This window comes from Leptinotarsa decemlineata, unplaced genomic scaffold (genome assembly GCF_025532065.1).
Source record: "Leptinotarsa decemlineata unplaced genomic scaffold, Ldec_3_MD MMD2_tig00003736_RagTag_RagTag, whole genome shotgun sequence".
In the NCBI taxonomy this organism is placed as follows: Eukaryota; Metazoa; Arthropoda; class Insecta; order Coleoptera; family Chrysomelidae; genus Leptinotarsa; species Leptinotarsa decemlineata.
In genome coordinates this window covers 8090211-8107327 of record NW_027412593.1, presented here as the reverse complement: position 1 = coordinate 8107327, position 17117 = coordinate 8090211, and the positions used below count along the sequence as shown (strand labels likewise).

Genomic DNA, 17117 nt, shown 5'->3' with positions numbered 1-17117 from the left:
ACAAAATAAAGAAATGCGATAACTGCCCATGATTGAACTGTGCTATAGTATTTTGTAACTTAATATATGGAATAATGTAACTGTACCGTGACGTTTTTGAAAAAAAATATTTATTTATTTGATCAATTTCTTCATTGTTGAATGATTTTCCGTAATTTTTTGTGTTTTAGTGTTAGTAAAAGTATACAGTTCTGTAATAAATGACTGGATGATCTGAATGGAAATATCGACTTCGCTATAATCTTGAAAAAAAAAGAAAGTTCTTAATGATTCTATCCTTATTTTTAGAAAAACCAATCAAAACCATTTACTTTTTTCGTTTTAATCTGAAATCCTTATATAAATACCGAAATCATTGGCAGTAGCAACATTCCAAAATAATCTCAAAAGCAATTAGTCCATAGAAAAGTTAAATAATAATCAACAGAACATAAAATGAAAATTCGAAATGGAACAAATTGACAACGTTGTGTTTTCTATGACCGTTGTCATTTTGTGCGTAACAAGGTTATGTCATTTTGTGACATAACCTTATGTTGGCGATAACAACGATATCAGTTGTTGAGGAATTCCTCAAATTTTGAGAAATCGGATATTAGGGAATTATTGGAAACGCTATAAGGTAAATGCCTTATTATGGTCGTTCCGAAAATGGGAGGTACGCATGCGCACTAGAAAAAATTTAATAAGGAAACCATAATAAAATACTGCTTTCCCCTATTTACGACTAGATACGGTAAATATTTAACGTTTCCTTATTTCCCTTATTCGCCAAACCTAACCTCACAAAAAACGGTTGTCAACATCAACTTTTTTTTTAATCTTTAAGATTAAATTATAAAATATGAGTGAGCCAATACGAAGCCTTGGCCAAGAATACAGCACGAAAAAAAACTGATTAAGTTTTACTTATAATGATGATTTGGCTCTATTAAGAGAATTTGTAGGACAAAATCCCCTATCAAATCCCGAAGGATGGGAGGTGATAAAGCAGAACATGCAAATTTCGACTGGCAAGGCCTTCACAATTAGAACAATCAAACAACATCTGATACTAATAACTGAAATATGGATCAAGAAAGATGAGGTTGATGAAGTTAGGTAAGGAAAAAATGGCAGATTTCAGTGAACTTTCTGCTTACGCCTAAACCCTCAAGGGATTTAAATATTTATACCAAGATTTAACGTTAGTAAATCCGTTAATATTTTGTAGATCAGGAATTGAGGATTGTTCAGAAAGGGACTTACTACTTCAAGAAGCTAGTGTATTATGCAAAGAATTTAACTTTGTAGGCCTAGACAGGCAAAAGAAAAAAACTCCAAGAGACTTACAATTATCGCAGTTAGGCAAAAAAGTGAGAAACAGTTACCTGGATCAAGTGGAACATATAAATGAAAATGCCTCCACATCCACCAAACAAGTATGTAACCAAAATCAAGACAATGGCAAATTTGTTTTACAAGAAATTATAACATGTGACCAAGAAAATGAAATCTTTTTTTATGATCATGATTATGGTAAGTGTTACTCAAATTCAAAATTAGTCATGTTTGTATACCTCTTGACAAATAGAAGAAAATTATTCATTTTCGTTTCTAAAATCTCCAGAAGACAAATACCTTAGATTATTGTTCTATTTATTTCAGCTAGCTGTGTTGACATTGAGCTGGAGCCGCCAAGTCACCAAATTAACAATACAAATACATTGGAGATAAATTCTTTGAGTTACAATGGTTGTGATAAAAGGACCTTGGAAGTCATAAGTCCTAAAAAGACTCGAGGGTGTCTGGAATCAACTGCCACTCCAATACGTAAAACACAGTCTACAGACCAAAAAAGTAGTGTACTAGGTAAGCAGTACCTAGTTTGACTATTGTTTCATTCTTTTATAATGTGCACAAGGGTCACAATAAAATACAGATTGTATATTTGTATTTTTTGTTTTCAAAATGATAATTTTGTTTGATAAACTCATCCTTATTGTTTGTAAAATCGCAATTTTAGTCTAAAAAAATTGTAAACTCAATTAACATGTTAGGCCCTTCGAGGACGCGAATTAAAAGACAGCCTATTAGAAGAAATGCCTTGACATATTTATCTCAAAAACAGGAGAGAGACTATGCCATAAGAAAAAAAGAATTAGAACTAGAAGAGCGAAAAATTGCTTTACAAGAAAGACAAATTAATCTTAATGAAGAAAAGCTAAAATTAGAAAAACAAAAATTAGAACTTGAAAATGAAGAACGGAAACAGCGAATGTATGGAGAAAAAAAAGAAAAAGAAGTTACTTTTAACATATTGCAAAAACTGATAGATACTCTTGCACAAAAGTGCAATAAGGTATAATTTTGATAGATAATATCTGTTGGTTTTGTATATTTTTTGACCTTCCTTCGATTGAAACCAAAAATGATTAATATTTTTAGAGTATAAAGTTGTGATTTGAAAAAAATGTGATTTAAAGAAAGTTTTGTAAAAATATTAGGTTTTTGTAAGAATAGGAATGTTACTTTTGTCGATTTAATAATTATAAATTAGAGTCTAATATATTTTTGTTGACTGTCTAAGACTGACTTTTGTAACAATGTTATGTTTTTTGTAGGTTTAGGAATGTTACTTATGTAAAATTTTGTCCAATATATAATTGTTGACTTCAATAAAAGACTGATATAATGAATAATATTATTTTTTAATTTCAACAATTATTACAAAAAACTATCCAAAATATTCCTCTAAATTTGGGGGTTGCAGATTAAAGTAGTCTGCTGTTTGACCACCGTATAAACATGTGTGTGCATTTGTTAATAATACAGAGACCTTATATAGGGACTGCAAGTCCTGCATTAATAGTTTTTGATTTTTTTTTAAATCTATAAATGCAAATTGTTGTATAATTTTCGAAAAACCCCATTCAACTGCAACTCGAAGAGTTTTCATCCAATTATTAAATTGTAATTGTTGAGGTGGCAACAGATTTGGCTGTCCTGGAAAAGGGGTGATAAGTAATTCCATAAGGCCATATCCCTGGTCACCAAACAAAACAAATTTATCGTTTTCACCAAACACTACTTTCTCTTCCAGTTGCTGGTACAAATTGCTCTCCCTAAAAAATATATAGTGTTCAGACTAATAAATTACTTATAGTACCAACAATACCTAAATATGCCTGCATCATGCCTACGTCCAGGAAATGCTCCCATTAAACTTGTGATTATGCCATCTGGACAAAGCACACTTTGATATTTGAGGCAATGAAACTTTTTGTGTCCAGAATAGTATTCTTCCTGGTTAATGGAAGGACGACACATTGCACGGGCAGTTTCATCAATGAATCCCCAGCAGTTGTTTATAGCTGCCCCCTTTGCAAGAATTGCCTAAAATAATAAAGATACCTAAATTACCTACTACAGTGCTACTATAGTACTACTACAGTTCTACTATACTTCTGAATAAAGCTAAAAAAAGGCAAATATTGTAATAAAGTAAAAAATAGATTTGATTTGTATCAAACAATTTGAATCCGATTATTATTAAAGCATTCTAAAATTATTGTGGAATGCTTTAATAATCATCAGATCCATCAATATACTTGAGCATATGATTCCAGTTTTTGCCTGTCTAACCACTGTAGAAGGTTTAAGTCCAATAAAAGGTCCCCTTTTTGGGCAATCATTATATCTACTGTATACACTGTGACAAAGGCACATTGGGCTCAATGTGTGGAGCCGGCAACAATAAAGCCTACCATTGACACGATCACCAGCCTCCGTGACAACCTCATCAGGAATTAAAAAAACATTTTTAATTCTTTGAAGATTTCCCCTTTGGAATCGAAAGTTTTTAACTACTTCCTCATCACTCAGGTGTTCCAACTCGAAAGGGAGACCTTGGCCTTCCTCATCTCTGTTAATTAAAATATTATTCATTATAACAAATTCAATATCTTCATCGGCCCCACCGCCTAAAATTACGTCTTCCAAAATATTTTCCATACTGTTCTAAACCGCTATCAAAATTACAATAAAATATCACTGAAATTTGAACAGCAGAGACACAAGTAGTTTTTTTTAGGTTAGATATAAAAATGTCGCTGTCCTAAGAACTGTCAATTTAAAGAATGACTTCCAATAACTCAATTTCTACCCTGACATTTAAGGTTTTGCTTTATTCAAATAAGGCTTAACTTTATTAAGGCATTACCTTAAAAGCCGGTGTTCAATAATTCCCTATTATTCAAGTCACACTTCATTGTGGGATGTCCATATGGGACAGCTTACAAAACTGCAACACGTATTTCGCTTTACAATAGTTTCCTCAAGCGTTCTAACACTGTCTAAATTCTACTTAATCTGTAGTTTTCATAATAATATTTGAATAGATAGATAACAATTTTTAAAAATCGTAAGAGAAAATTTCCATAAAATCTCCAAATGGACATATACAATATAAAAACAATTCGAGGCATATGACTATTATTTACTCATTCCGTTAATTGAGAGCATTCTTAGATCCTTTGAATTCTAAACACTCCTTGCGGTTTTGTAAACTGTCCAGTAGAAATCTAACAATGAAGTGTTGTATTTTTATCAAGTATCGGTCAATTCCATAACAAATCCGATATTGCTTGGAAAATCAAACATATTGAAGAGTTTTGAAGAATTCGGAATTAACTGTCATTTGTCAATGTCATCAAATCTTATAGATGCAATTCGTTTCCAAAAAGTTTACCAAATGCTTCACCCATCAATTGTGGTGGCTCGGAGTATTTTCAGTTTTCACTTTTTTTTTCTGTTAGGTCAGTAACTGTCCTGTCACGTTTCAGAAATGATTCAGATTGAATGAAAACTTCAATAATATTCAATTATATAGTTGTGTTTGAAATGAGTTTACCTTCATCTGAATGATGTTTTGTACATTTTTCAGTAAGTAGTATCAAATAGTCCTAAACTCTGTGTTATGAATTGGAAAATAATAATTTTGGTAGGACGGTAGCCTGGTGGGTTGACGTTGGTGCTTTGCTCGACACACTCAATCGACCGCTGTGGATCCGATGGTTCGAAACACAAGGTCGGACAATCGATTTTCACTTCCTATCTTCCAACCCGTGTTAGAAATCACACATTTAAAGGTTAAGACCTTGTCAGTCCTTGGTTCCTTTGGGCTTTTGAGAGTTGTCGTTCGTAAAGGGGGGGCGACAGTTGGTTAACGAAAAAACAGATTTCAACAGATTTTCTTCAAAACTGTCAAATTTAAAATTTTATATATTAAAGCGTCCTCTATGAGATTACAAACGAACAAATTTAAAGCGTGTGCAGTCACAGCATATGCTGTGGTGCAGTGGCGTTTGGGTACTCTTCCTTAGACAATGGTATTACTATGTCTTCTAAAAAATGGCAAATGTTTCAATCACTACTGCGCACGCGTGGGTAATTGTTGGGGGAATTTCGAGCTGTATTGGGAATTTTATCATTCTTCAGTTGGGGATTCTGTGCAAAAGTAACTGAATTCATAATTCCAAACTTTTGTTTTTTGTTTGTCGTTAGTTGTTTGCTGTATTTTGATATATATATATATTCATTTGTAAATACTCGTTTTAAATGTAAAGTTTAATTTTTTACTATAATTTCAAAAGTAGTACAGCTGTTATGAATAAAGAAGAAATCCAACGAAATATTTATTATTCCGACAGATATTATGATGAAGAGTATGAATACCGGTAAGTATTGTGATGATATTTGTAAAGAGAAGAAAAATTTGTATTTGATGCATAAAATCAGCATTTTTAAAAGTCATTCGCGACATTACTTGTAGTTTAGTAGAAAATTAACATTGACAGTCGTCAGAGTACTTCTCTAGTGATGATATTCTACTTGAAACAAGCAAAATTCTCTGGTTGAAGCTTGTTCGCTCAATGTAGAATTGACTCATATATTTTTTGAATAATGAATTAGAATACTAAGCCCTTATCCTCAAACGAGTAATAAATAATTTTTTAATACAATCGAAATAGTTTGTTATTCTTTATTCTTCGCACTTTGGGGGCTTACAAGGATAGTGAGTGCATTTCAATCTCTTATCCTGTCATGGTTAGTGGATATTGTTAGTGTGGAACACAAAAAGTTTTTTACTGGAAGACTGTACAAGAAACTGTACAGACTACAATATACCCAGGGTATATATTAAATTCCATGCTCCGATTGCCATAGAACATATGTAGGCTAGACCAACAGGCGTTTGACAAGTAGAGTATACCAATATCAACTTGCTGTCCGAAAGTCAGACCCATCCTCAGTCCTGTATAAACATCATCAAGAGCAGGACACAATATAGACTTTGCGAACACTAAGACCATCTCCACAGTGAAAAAACTACAAGCTTGGATAATTCGCGAGTCCATCGAAATTGAAAAGTTACCTTCCTGCCTGAACAAACGTGATAACGGTCAGAAACTTTCAACTACCCGGAAACCCATAATTTCCCGATGTCCACTCCTCACCAAGACGTCTCGTGATGGTAATCACCCAAAGCCCAGTCCCCACATTTTTACTTCAGTAGCTCCCACCGAGATAAATACCATCGAACACTCATCGATACCTCACTTCATTCTAAGGAGTAGGCAGATTGATACCTTAGAGATGACTCATGACGCGACCTGGGAAGTAGGCATATTGAGGCCCCCGCGTCGTCACATCAATTTCTTGAAAATGGAGCTGAAACGTCAAACACAAAATTCCAGAAACGGGTCGCGAACTCAACATTTATATATAAATATATATATATATATATATATATATATATATATATATATATATATATATATATATCTTGTAGACCACATAATTCTACTAGACAAATTGGAAAAGTATGGTTTTAGGGGAAACTCACGTAGATGGTTTGAAAGTTATCTCCAAAATCGAACACAATACGTTGATATAGATCAGTATAAATCTAAACGTTTAAATTATACTATTGGAGTACCACAAGGCTCTATTTTGGGACCTCTACTTTATATAATTTATGTCAATGACTTTGAAGGAAATTTTGTAATGTATGCGGATAACACTACACTACTGATTAGTGGTAAGAATGTTACATCCACAGTAGACTTGGTTCACAGGGAAATTTTAAAAGCTCAGGACTGGTTTTCTAGCAATAAATCGATCTGCAATGATAAAAAATCATCCTTCCTAAGATTTAGTTATGCCCCAAATGGTCATGATCACAGTTTACTGTTAAAATCACAGCACGGTTTAATGAAACAGGTGAATTCAATAAAATTTCTAGGACTTACTCTCACTGAAGATTGTAAATGGAATCAACATATTAATGAAATATGTAAAAAAATAACGCCTATGTGTTACTGTATCTATCAACTCAGTAAAATTATAGATAAGTCGGTGGTACTCATGTACTATCATGCCCAATTACACTCAACAATCTCATATAGTATAGTAGCTTGGGGCCTATCACGTGAGGCACAAAGGGTATTTATTTTACAGAAGAGAGCTGTCAGAAACATTCAGAGTGTAAATAGACGTACTAGCTGCAGAGATCTATTCAAAGTTTTAAGAATATTAACTCTCCCATGCATTTATATGTACCAGCTGTTGATTTTTGTAAAATCGGATCAGCGACCTTTTACCTTCTTAAACAAAAATAATTACGGCACAAGAAATTCAACATTGTTAGAAATACCAAATCATAGACTGGCTAGATCAGAATCAAGTCCAATTTTCATGGGTGTCAGGCTATTTAACAAATTGCCAAATCATGTTAGAAAAATGTCACTAAGAAATTTCAAACCGTTCCTAAAAAACTTTCTGATTGATAAAGCCTACTACTCCATTGAAGAGTTTATAAATGACTTATCAATATAACTGAAGAATTGAGATTGTCGTCTAGGGATGTTAATATATTATAATTTTACCTAGTTATAAGTTTTAATATATAATTTTACATAACTGTTCATATCCTATATATACATAATTTTTTCTATTTTATAAGTTTATTTATATCATATTACACTGACTTGTTCTATATCATTGAGTTATGATCCAGAAGAACCAATAAAATATATTATATATATATATATATATATATATATATATATATATATATATATATATATATATACATTTTATACGTATATTTATTTTACAAAGAGAGCTGTCAGAAACATTCAGAGTGTAAATAGACGTACTAGCTGCAGAGATTATTCAAAGTTTTAAGAATATTAACTCTCCCATGCATTTATAGTACCAGCTGTTGATTTTTGTAAATCGGATCAGCGACCTTTACCTTCTTAAACAAAAATAATTACGGCACAAGAAATTCAACATTGTTAGAAATACCAATCATAGACTGGCTAGATCAGATCAAGTCCAATTTTCATGGGTGTCAGCTATTTAACAAATTGCCAAATCATGTTAGAAAAATGTCACTAAGAAATTTCAAACCGTTCCTAAAAAACTTTCTGATTGATAAAGCCTACTACTCCATTGAAGAGTTTATAAATGACTTATCAATATAACTGAAGAATTGAGATTGTCGTCTAGGGATGTTAATATATTATAATTTTACCTAGTTATAAGTTTTAATATATAATTTTACATAACTGTTCATATCCTATATATACATAATTTTTCTATTTTATAAGTTTATTTATATCATATTACACTGACTTGTTCTATATCATTGAGTTATGATCCAGAAGAACCAATAAAATATTATATATATATATATATATATATATATATATATATATATATATACATTTAATATATTTAATATGAGAGTGAATTTTTATAGAACTATAGCAATTAGACGAAACGTAAACAAGAGAATACGAGATTAACTTCCAAAATTGACATATTCCTAATTATTTCTGGACCACTTTCAACATTCTTCTCATTTTTTGATAATCTTTATAAAAGGAATGGATTTTGTCTTCACATCTGCCTCATGGTTTGTACTGCTGACATGTTGAATCTGTACGATTCCTTACTGATATTTTTCTCTTATGAAGTGGAATCTTATTTCTATATATTTTCGATCGATTGTGAAATTTTGGATTCTTCGCCAACCTGATTGCACTGACATTATCCATGTACCATGTCGATGAAATTTCACACAGACAAAAAGTTACACTGAATTGAAGGTGAATTGTGTTACTTCAAGTATTATCATTATCTTCCCATTCCGCAAGTATAGTTAACTTTATTTCGACTTTAAAAACTTACTACTGAGTAGAACTCCGTTTTTGATTAAACATCAATTATTATTAGCATGAGAAATGTTCTTTTCTTCAATCAAGAATAGCTATTGACTCTAAGATTTGAATATAGTTAGTAGAAGAAAAAAACTATTTTTTCAAATATTCGTATGTAATTCATATTAGGTATAGAGATAGATTGGCAGGTTCTTTGTATGGATTATAGATGTTGCATACGAATTTCTCTCTTTGAGACATTTGTTGGCTTTGATAGCCTGTTTTCTGACATTTGAAGTACTAAGACTGTTAAACTCTCGTTTCAAGGGTTCAAGTAGACCATTTACAATTAAGAATAAAATTAAACTCAAAACATAAATGTTACATTTTACCTGTTGATATCTAGCAGTTAAGTATGAAGAAAACCATTCGTGCTAAGGAAACTGATGTGCTGAGGTGAAATAATATGTCACACAGATGAGCATAAATTTTGATTATTCTATCTCTACAGAGAGATGAACTGCTTCTGCAATAAGCCAATGTACCATTAGGTATATTTTTTCATAAACTTGGAAATTGTAAGAATGCAGTTTTTTCATTATTTTTATAGGCATGTAGTTCTGCCAAAAGAAATGGTCAAATTGGTACCAAAAACGCATTTGATGTCAGAAAAAGAATGGAGAGAAATTGGTGTACAGCAGAGCAAAGGTTGGATGCATTATATGACACATTCCCCAGGTAAGAGCGATTATATAGTATGTGAAAATACATAAAGAGTAAATCGGAAAGTGTTTTCTTTCTTAAAGACTGGTCTGCATGATGATGTTGGCGACATTTTATGCATGGCTTGTAATATTCATTTCTGATCTGTAAAAACTCTGTTGGTTTATGCTGATGAACTCCAAAATGTTAAGCAATATTGAAGAGTAGATTGCACCTGGCCAGAGTATAGGAGCCTTAGTACATGGCCTTGTGTCCCTTTTATTTCGGATTACATAACGAAGATAACTTAATTTTATTGTTACTCTGTTACGATTGGGAGGTCGTCAAGAAGGTTATCACAGCAGCGGAAGTTGAATGGGCTATCAAGTTTCAGCCCTTCAAATCTCCTGGAGAGGATGTTTCAGCCCTTCAAAACAGACTGGGCATTATTTTACCTATTCTCATAAACTTGTATAGAGCTAGTCTGGTGTGGAACTATATACCACCCAGTTGGGTGGTATATATACATATATATATATATATATATATATATATATATATATATATATATATATATATATATATATATATATATATATATATATACATACCTAAAGTGGGTGGGAAAGACCAACATCCTAAATCGGCACAACCAATCAGCCTTACATCCTTCCTGTTGAAAATACGTGAGAGGATACTGGACGGAAACATCAGGAGGGCGACATTATATGCATCCCCCTGAATAACCACCAGCATGCTTATCAAACCGGCAATTGACAGATTTGGCATTAAACAACCTTGTAGAGAAAATCTCTCAATCCCTTGACAACAAGGAGATTGCGGTTGCTGTATTTCTCGATATCGAAGGAGCATTTGATAATGCACTACCTAAATTTACAGGACCATCTCTGACTACTAAAGGTATAGAATGGATCATAACTAGCTGGATCTATGCCAAGCTGGTAGACAGAACTGCAACTACGACTCTTCAAGGCGAGGCCATTAGGTTCAGGGTCACCAGAGGCTGCCCTCAAGGTGGGGTACTATCTCCCCTTCTGTGGTCGCTCCTGATGGATAATCTGCTTGATGCCCTCGGCAGAAAAAAAGTAGATCTGCAAGCTTATGCAGATGACCTTGTCATCTTGGCAAGGGTCACGTCGAGAAGGGTAGCTTGTATCATCCTCCAAAGTATGTTGTCATGGTGCAGATGTCTGTCAACCCCAGCAAAACTGTGATAATCCCCTTCACTAGAAGGAGAAAATTGGACGATCTAACGTCACTTTCCCTCAATGGTGAGGTCGTTCCATTTGGAACAGAGGTGTAATATTTTGGCATTGTCCTTGATAAAAAACTCACCTGGAACGCTCACTTGGAAAAAATGTAACACAAAGCCAGACTGTCCCTATGGATATGTCGAAGGATTTGTGATAAAACTTGGGGTTTAGGTCCCAAACAAATCCATTGGAGTTATGATTGTCAGACCAATGATCACATATGGTGCAATTGCCTGTTGGCCGAACTACACTTTTTGAATACTCTTTCTTTTGGAGAAATTCTACGTTGTGTAAACTTTCTGAGACTAGTATATATATATATATATATATATATATATATATATATATATATATATATATATATATATATATATATATATATATCTATTCTGGAAATGCTGATTGTGATGTTAGTTACATAAATTAATCAATTCCAGAACCACACATTCTACTCTTCAAAAGGCCCATCACAACACCACCACCACCAAAAGAGAATCAGTGAGGAATCCGTATGTGTAGAAGTATCCTAGTTGGATTCATAATAAAAACTGAATATTTTTTTAATGTGTAACTTCATCCTTTTTTTTGATTCCAAATATGTTTTATCAATAATCACATTGTAGAATGATTCCTGTTATTTATTTTTCATTTATAGAAGCATAAGGATGAATGAACTGTTTTTACATTGATAAAAGGCTGTAATTATTTATGTAGTATATGAATTATAGCAATATTTCAGGATAAGGTATTTTTCACCTGATTTTCGTAAATAAAATCTGAATGATTTTTGTTTTTTCATTCGTTGGGAGCATGAGAGACCTGTTAGTGATTTTTAATGCAGGCATAGTGATTGGAACTTGTATGTGTCCCTTTAAAGAGGAGTAACAATGTCTTGTTCATCTGAGATCAGTCAAAAGAAGGTTACACAACAAAACCAACTGGTTTGTTTGGACTTTTTTGTATCCTGATGACAGAAATGGACTTTTGAATCTGTTGAATTTATAAGACAAAATGAAATACAATAAGTTACTGACAAATATATTTTTTTAGGGAACACTGAAGGGTGTTTACACTAAATTACAAAGTGTTGATATTATAATAATAAAACTTATGCCCTACTAAGAATTAGAAAAACTGTCAGAAAATATCAACGTTTTTATTTCTTCTATAACAACCTACTCAATTTTTTTTTATTTCCATTATGAAAGGTTTTCAAAACCGCGACACACATATATATATATATATATATATATATATATATATATATATAATATATATATATATATATATATATATATATATATATATATATATATATATATATATAATATATATATATATATATATATATATATATATATATATAGTTATATAGGATAGTTATATAGGATAGTTATATAGGATAGTTATATAGGATAGTTTTTATTAAAACAACGATAAAAATAAAATAAAAACAACAATAAAAATTAATTGGCGCTCTGGGGCGACTTCATTGATTCCAGTGGCGCATTTGCTTTTTCAGCTACAGGAAAACCCGGAAAAACCAGCAGCACCACATCATCTGAAGATCTTGATCTAATGCCTTCCTTGAGAGAAACTAATTTATTTCATCCTGGTCACAGTTTTTGTTTCCCAAAAAATGAAGAAATTCATTAATTAATTTGGTGGTATGTCTACTGGCTTTGCCAGATGAATCAATTCAAATGCCTTGCTAAAGGATCCAAAGTTAGTAAAAACCTCAGCAACTTAAATCTTTTCAAATTTGACCAAGTATTTTTCAAATATATATAGCCTCACTGATCAGTTGAAGCAAATTCACAAAAAAAACATATGCTTCTTCAACAATCATTATGGTTTTGATTTTGTATACTACATCGCACTCTGCTTATAAACTTATGCCAAGAGAAATGATGAAATTTGTTACTCAGAAAATGGACTATAATTTAAACATTTAATCAAGTATGCTTCTATTGTGAATGAAATTGCCAAAACTATTTTAGCTTTCACGATCTCTTCAGCTTTTGGAAACTATCATGAAATTATGAAATTAGTGCCTCTTGAAGAGAATGGGACTTTAAGTCCCATTCATCCACGGATTTGGTTTTGTTTAATCATAACTCTGGCTGTGAAAGCCCATGTATGCTCTTATATTAGTGTCTTATTTTATACTGGAAATGAAAAACGGTCCCGTTAAACATGAATAAGAAAGTTAAAAAATGTGACATTAAAATTATGTGTATTATAACTGATATTTGCTGAACCAGTCAAAGTATGTTTAGAAACATGTCAATTTCAAACAGCAGCAAAATCCATTTGAAAATGGAAAATCTATATTTCTTTCTTATGACTTTGTTCAAAAATATAATCAGAAATAATTATTACTTTGAAAATCACGAACTGAAATCAGTTTTAGAAGTTATAGACTTGGGAATAATTATGGACTCGAAGTTGTCATTTAATTCACATATAGGAAAAACCGTCAATAAATGTAATAGTATCATTGGATTCCTCAAAAGAAACTATCAAAACTTCTGAACGGCAAAACCTCTCCTCAATTTATATGTACATAGTATATAGGCTCTGCTCTGCATTGGTTGTTTGGAATTCTCAGTTTCACATAAACATAGATAGTATTAAGAGTCCAAAACAAATTTCTTCGCTACATTAGTCACAAACTAAATTCTCCAATTACGAATAGCGATTACAGTCCCATTATGTGCCAATACAAAATTATACCTATGAAGGATGGAAGAACTGTTACGGATCTTATCATGCTTTTCAAGTTGATGAAAGAATTAGTCCACTGCCCAAAGCTTTATTCCAAAATTGAGTTCAATGTTCAGGGTAGAACGTTGAGGCGTACAGAATTCTTTAAGTTAACTTGCACAAGGACAAATGCTGCTCAAAATTCACCACTTTATTGAATGCTTAAAACCTTTTACGAAATTCGCAATGATATTCAATATTTTGAAATCTCTTTAGACTGTTTCAAACGCAGGAGGAAAAAAAATTTCATTGTTAAGTTGTGATCATTTCGGTAGTCTCTGTCACTCTTATAAGAATTATGTTATTCTTCCATTGTCCAATTTAATTTAAAAAAAAAATTAAAATTTACATTATTTTTTCTCAAAGCCCACTTGAACTAAAATTATAAAGTGGGTTCTCTATTGGATTTGTTATCTGTTTGTAACCCCTATATTGGTAAATAAATAAATGTTATGAAACATAAGTGAAACCATGAAAATACAGAAATTCACTTGTATAACTGTGACTCATCAATAACTAATCAAATTTTTATTTCATTTCACAAATGAGTATATAAATGAAACATGCATGATGCACCTGATGAATAACTACTTTCAATTATTGAAACTTTGATTTGAGAATCTAAAAAGGATTCAGGAATTCCGTTAAAATGTTTTTCTGTTAACCATACACTCCGTTGATCATCTTCTTTTCATTTCATCACCAGGGGTGTAACTATTTTGCAGGTCTGAAGTTCAGCAAATTGTTCTCAGTAAATATTGCTCACGTAATCTTGTCGAAAGGCAAACATTTTTGTAGGTTTGGTCTCCCAGACATGAATCTCAACCAGGTGGATCATTTTCGACAGAAAATCTATTCGAGTTTATTTCGAATTTTATGGAAAATTTGAATTTTATTGTACCCAATGTGTGATAGTTGGAATTTGTTTGTCGAAAATGATGAATCCGACCGATATTCTCATCTTGGGAGGCGAACTTGCAAGAATTGTCCTACCACCAGCAAGGTTTATTTTCACTTTCATGAGAAATGTGAATTTTTTTCATACTCAGAGGATAGGGAAAATTTTTCTGTTGAAAATGATTAACCTGGTAGAGGTTCATGTCTGGGAGACCCCACCTGAAAGAATTTCTGCAGACCTGCAAAATGTATTTTCAATTTTTTGAGATTTGTGAACTTTTTGGGTGGAGTTTGGGAAATTTTTCTGTCAAAAATGGATAATCTGGTCGAGATTCATATCTGTGAGACCCTACCTGCAAGAATTTCTCCCGACCTGCAAGGTTTATTTTCAATTTCATGAAAATTGTGAAATTTTTTCATACTTGAAGGGTGGGGGTTGGACATTTTTTTGTCAAATATGATCAACCTGGTTGAGATTCATGTCTGGAAGACCTGACCTGCAAAAATGTCTTGCCGACCTGCAAGGTTTATTTTCAGTTTCATGAGAATTGTGAAATTTTTTCATACTCAAAGGGTGGGGGTTAGACATTTTTTTGTCAAGAATGATCAACCTGGTCGAGATTCATGTCTGGGAGACCCGACCTGCAAAAATGTCTTGCCGACCTGCAAGGTTTATTTTCAGTTTCATGAGATCTATAAAGTTTTTCCATACTCAAAGGGTGGAGGTTGGACATTTTTTTGTCAAAAATGATCAACCTGGTCGAGATTCATGTCTGGGAGACCCGACTGCAAAAATGTCTTGCCGACCTGCAAGGTTTATTTTCAGTTTCATGAGATCTATGAAGTTTTTCCATACTCAAAGGGTGGAGGTTGGACATTTTTTTGTCAAAAATGATCAACCTGGTCGAGATTCATGTCTGGAAGACCCGACCTGCCAAATTCTCTTGCCGACCTGCAAGGATTATTTTCAATTTCATGAGATCTGTGAATTTTTTCAATACTCAAAGGGTGGCGGTTAGAATTTTTTTTGGCAAAAATGATCAACCTTTACGAGATTCATGTCTGGGACACCCGACCTGCAAGAATTTCTGCCGACCAATGAAATATATTTTAAATTTTTTGAGATTTGTGAGCTTTTTGGGTATGGGTTGCAAAATGTTTCTGTTGAAAATGAATAATCTGGTCAAGATTGATATCTGGGTGTGACCCGACCTGCAAAATGTGTGTTCACTTTTTTGAGATTTATGAACTTTTTGGGTAGGGGTTGGAAAATTTCTCTGTCGAAAATAAATAATCTGGTCGAGATTCATGTCTGGGAGAGCCGACCTGCAAGGTTTATTTTCAATTTCATGAGAATTGTGAAATTTTTTGGTGGGGGTTGGAAAATGTTTCTGTCATGAATGATCAACCTGGTCGAGATTCATGTTTGAGAGACCAGAACTGCAATAATTTTTGCCTTTCTACAACATTACGTGAGCAATGCTTATTGAGAACAATTGACTGACCTTCAGACCTGCAAAATAGTTATACCCATCACCAGAAATGAAAAAAATCCAATTTCTACTTTGAAAACTGGAGAGTATTGGTGAAAACAAAACTTGTGTAGTGTTTTTCACGTCAAAAAAATGATTATTTCTTAGTCCAGTTGATTAGCGAAATTTCAAAGAAATCTGTTGGGAAGTTTTCTGTCCAGATACGGCATCTACCTCATCCTCATATATTGAAACTAAGTCAGCGGGTAAAACAAAAAATCCTGTCATATATTGTTCTGGTTTCTAGTGACTTCCTTGAGAGAAACTAATTTATTTTATCCATAACTACAGAAAATAAAACATTACTCTCACGAATTCATAATTAAAGAACCCAAAATACAACAAAAGATTTTCAGTGGGTTCTTTATTTCTGCTCATATCATTTCTCATTGTCGCTTTTCTGCCAAGCGTCATAGAGCGATCGAATATACAGTGTGACCCATTTAAGATTGAAGCACCCTTATAAAACTTACTTTTTTTAACCGATTGGAATGATTTTTTTTTGTTAGGTAGATATTCAAAAAGTCTATTAGGACACCAAATATCATGAATAAATCTCAATTTCCAGGGCCAACTAATCTTATTTTTCAAGGTCAAAAATCTAAAAAAATTACTAGCGATTTTTTTAGAAAAACTCTGACTACACCACTGGATTTGTGACATTTTCAAATGGGTAACATGTAAATTACGTTGAAATGCGTCAATCAATAAAAAAGTTATAAAGGAATGAAATTTGA

At 32.5% G+C, this 17117-nt stretch overlaps 2 protein-coding genes across 4 annotated transcripts; both read left to right on the top strand.

Moving 5' to 3' along the window:
• The first annotated feature begins 413 nt into the window (after positions 1 to 413).
• Positions 414 to 4234, top strand: LOC141483625 (uncharacterized). Of its 3 annotated transcripts, none has more exons than XM_074178390.1 (5): positions 424 to 736; positions 948 to 1101; positions 1214 to 1518; positions 1648 to 1851; positions 2040 to 4234. In XM_074178390.1, the coding sequence occupies exons 2-5, from the start codon at positions 998 to 1000 to the stop codon at positions 2345 to 2347; spliced, it is 921 nt and encodes a 306-aa protein (XP_074034491.1). In that variant the 5' UTR covers positions 424 to 736; positions 948 to 997; the 3' UTR covers positions 2348 to 4234. The 3 variants fall into 3 exon arrangements, with proteins under 3 accessions (XP_074034493.1, XP_074034491.1, XP_074034492.1); XM_074178391.1 differs by having other exon boundaries at positions 604 to 622; XM_074178392.1 differs by having other exon boundaries at positions 414 to 658; positions 1648 to 2258.
• A 1257-nt stretch (positions 4235 to 5491) lies between these two features.
• On the top strand, positions 5492 to 11971 carry LOC141483626 (cyclin-dependent kinases regulatory subunit-like). Its single transcript, XM_074178394.1, has 3 exons — positions 5492 to 5717; positions 9820 to 9947; positions 11623 to 11971. Exons 1-3 carry the CDS (start codon positions 5647 to 5649, stop codon positions 11685 to 11687), a joined length of 264 nt encoding a protein of 87 aa, XP_074034495.1. The 5' UTR covers positions 5492 to 5646; the 3' UTR covers positions 11688 to 11971.
• Positions 11972 to 17117: the final 5146 nt, after the last annotated feature.

Bases quoted from the DNA above. Each gene is read 5' to 3' on its own strand.
- LOC141483625 (XM_074178390.1), top strand. From the start codon at position 998: ATGCAAATTTCGACTGGCAAGGCCTTCACAATTAGAACAATCAAACAA. The intron at 1,102-1,213 runs GTAAGGAAAAAA...AATATTTTGTAG, and splicing joins GATGAGGTTGATGAAGTTAG to ATCAGGAATTGAGGATTGTT. The intron at 1,852-2,039 runs GTAAGCAGTACC...TTAACATGTTAG, and splicing joins CCAAAAAAGTAGTGTACTAG to GCCCTTCGAGGACGCGAATT.
- LOC141483626 (XM_074178394.1), top strand. From the start codon at position 5,647: ATGAATAAAGAAGAAATCCAACGAAATATTTATTATTCCGACAGATAT. The intron at 5,718-9,819 runs GTAAGTATTGTG...TTATTTTTATAG, and splicing joins GATGAAGAGTATGAATACCG to GCATGTAGTTCTGCCAAAAG. The intron at 9,948-11,622 runs GTAAGAGCGATT...AATCAATTCCAG, and splicing joins TTATATGACACATTCCCCAG to AACCACACATTCTACTCTTC.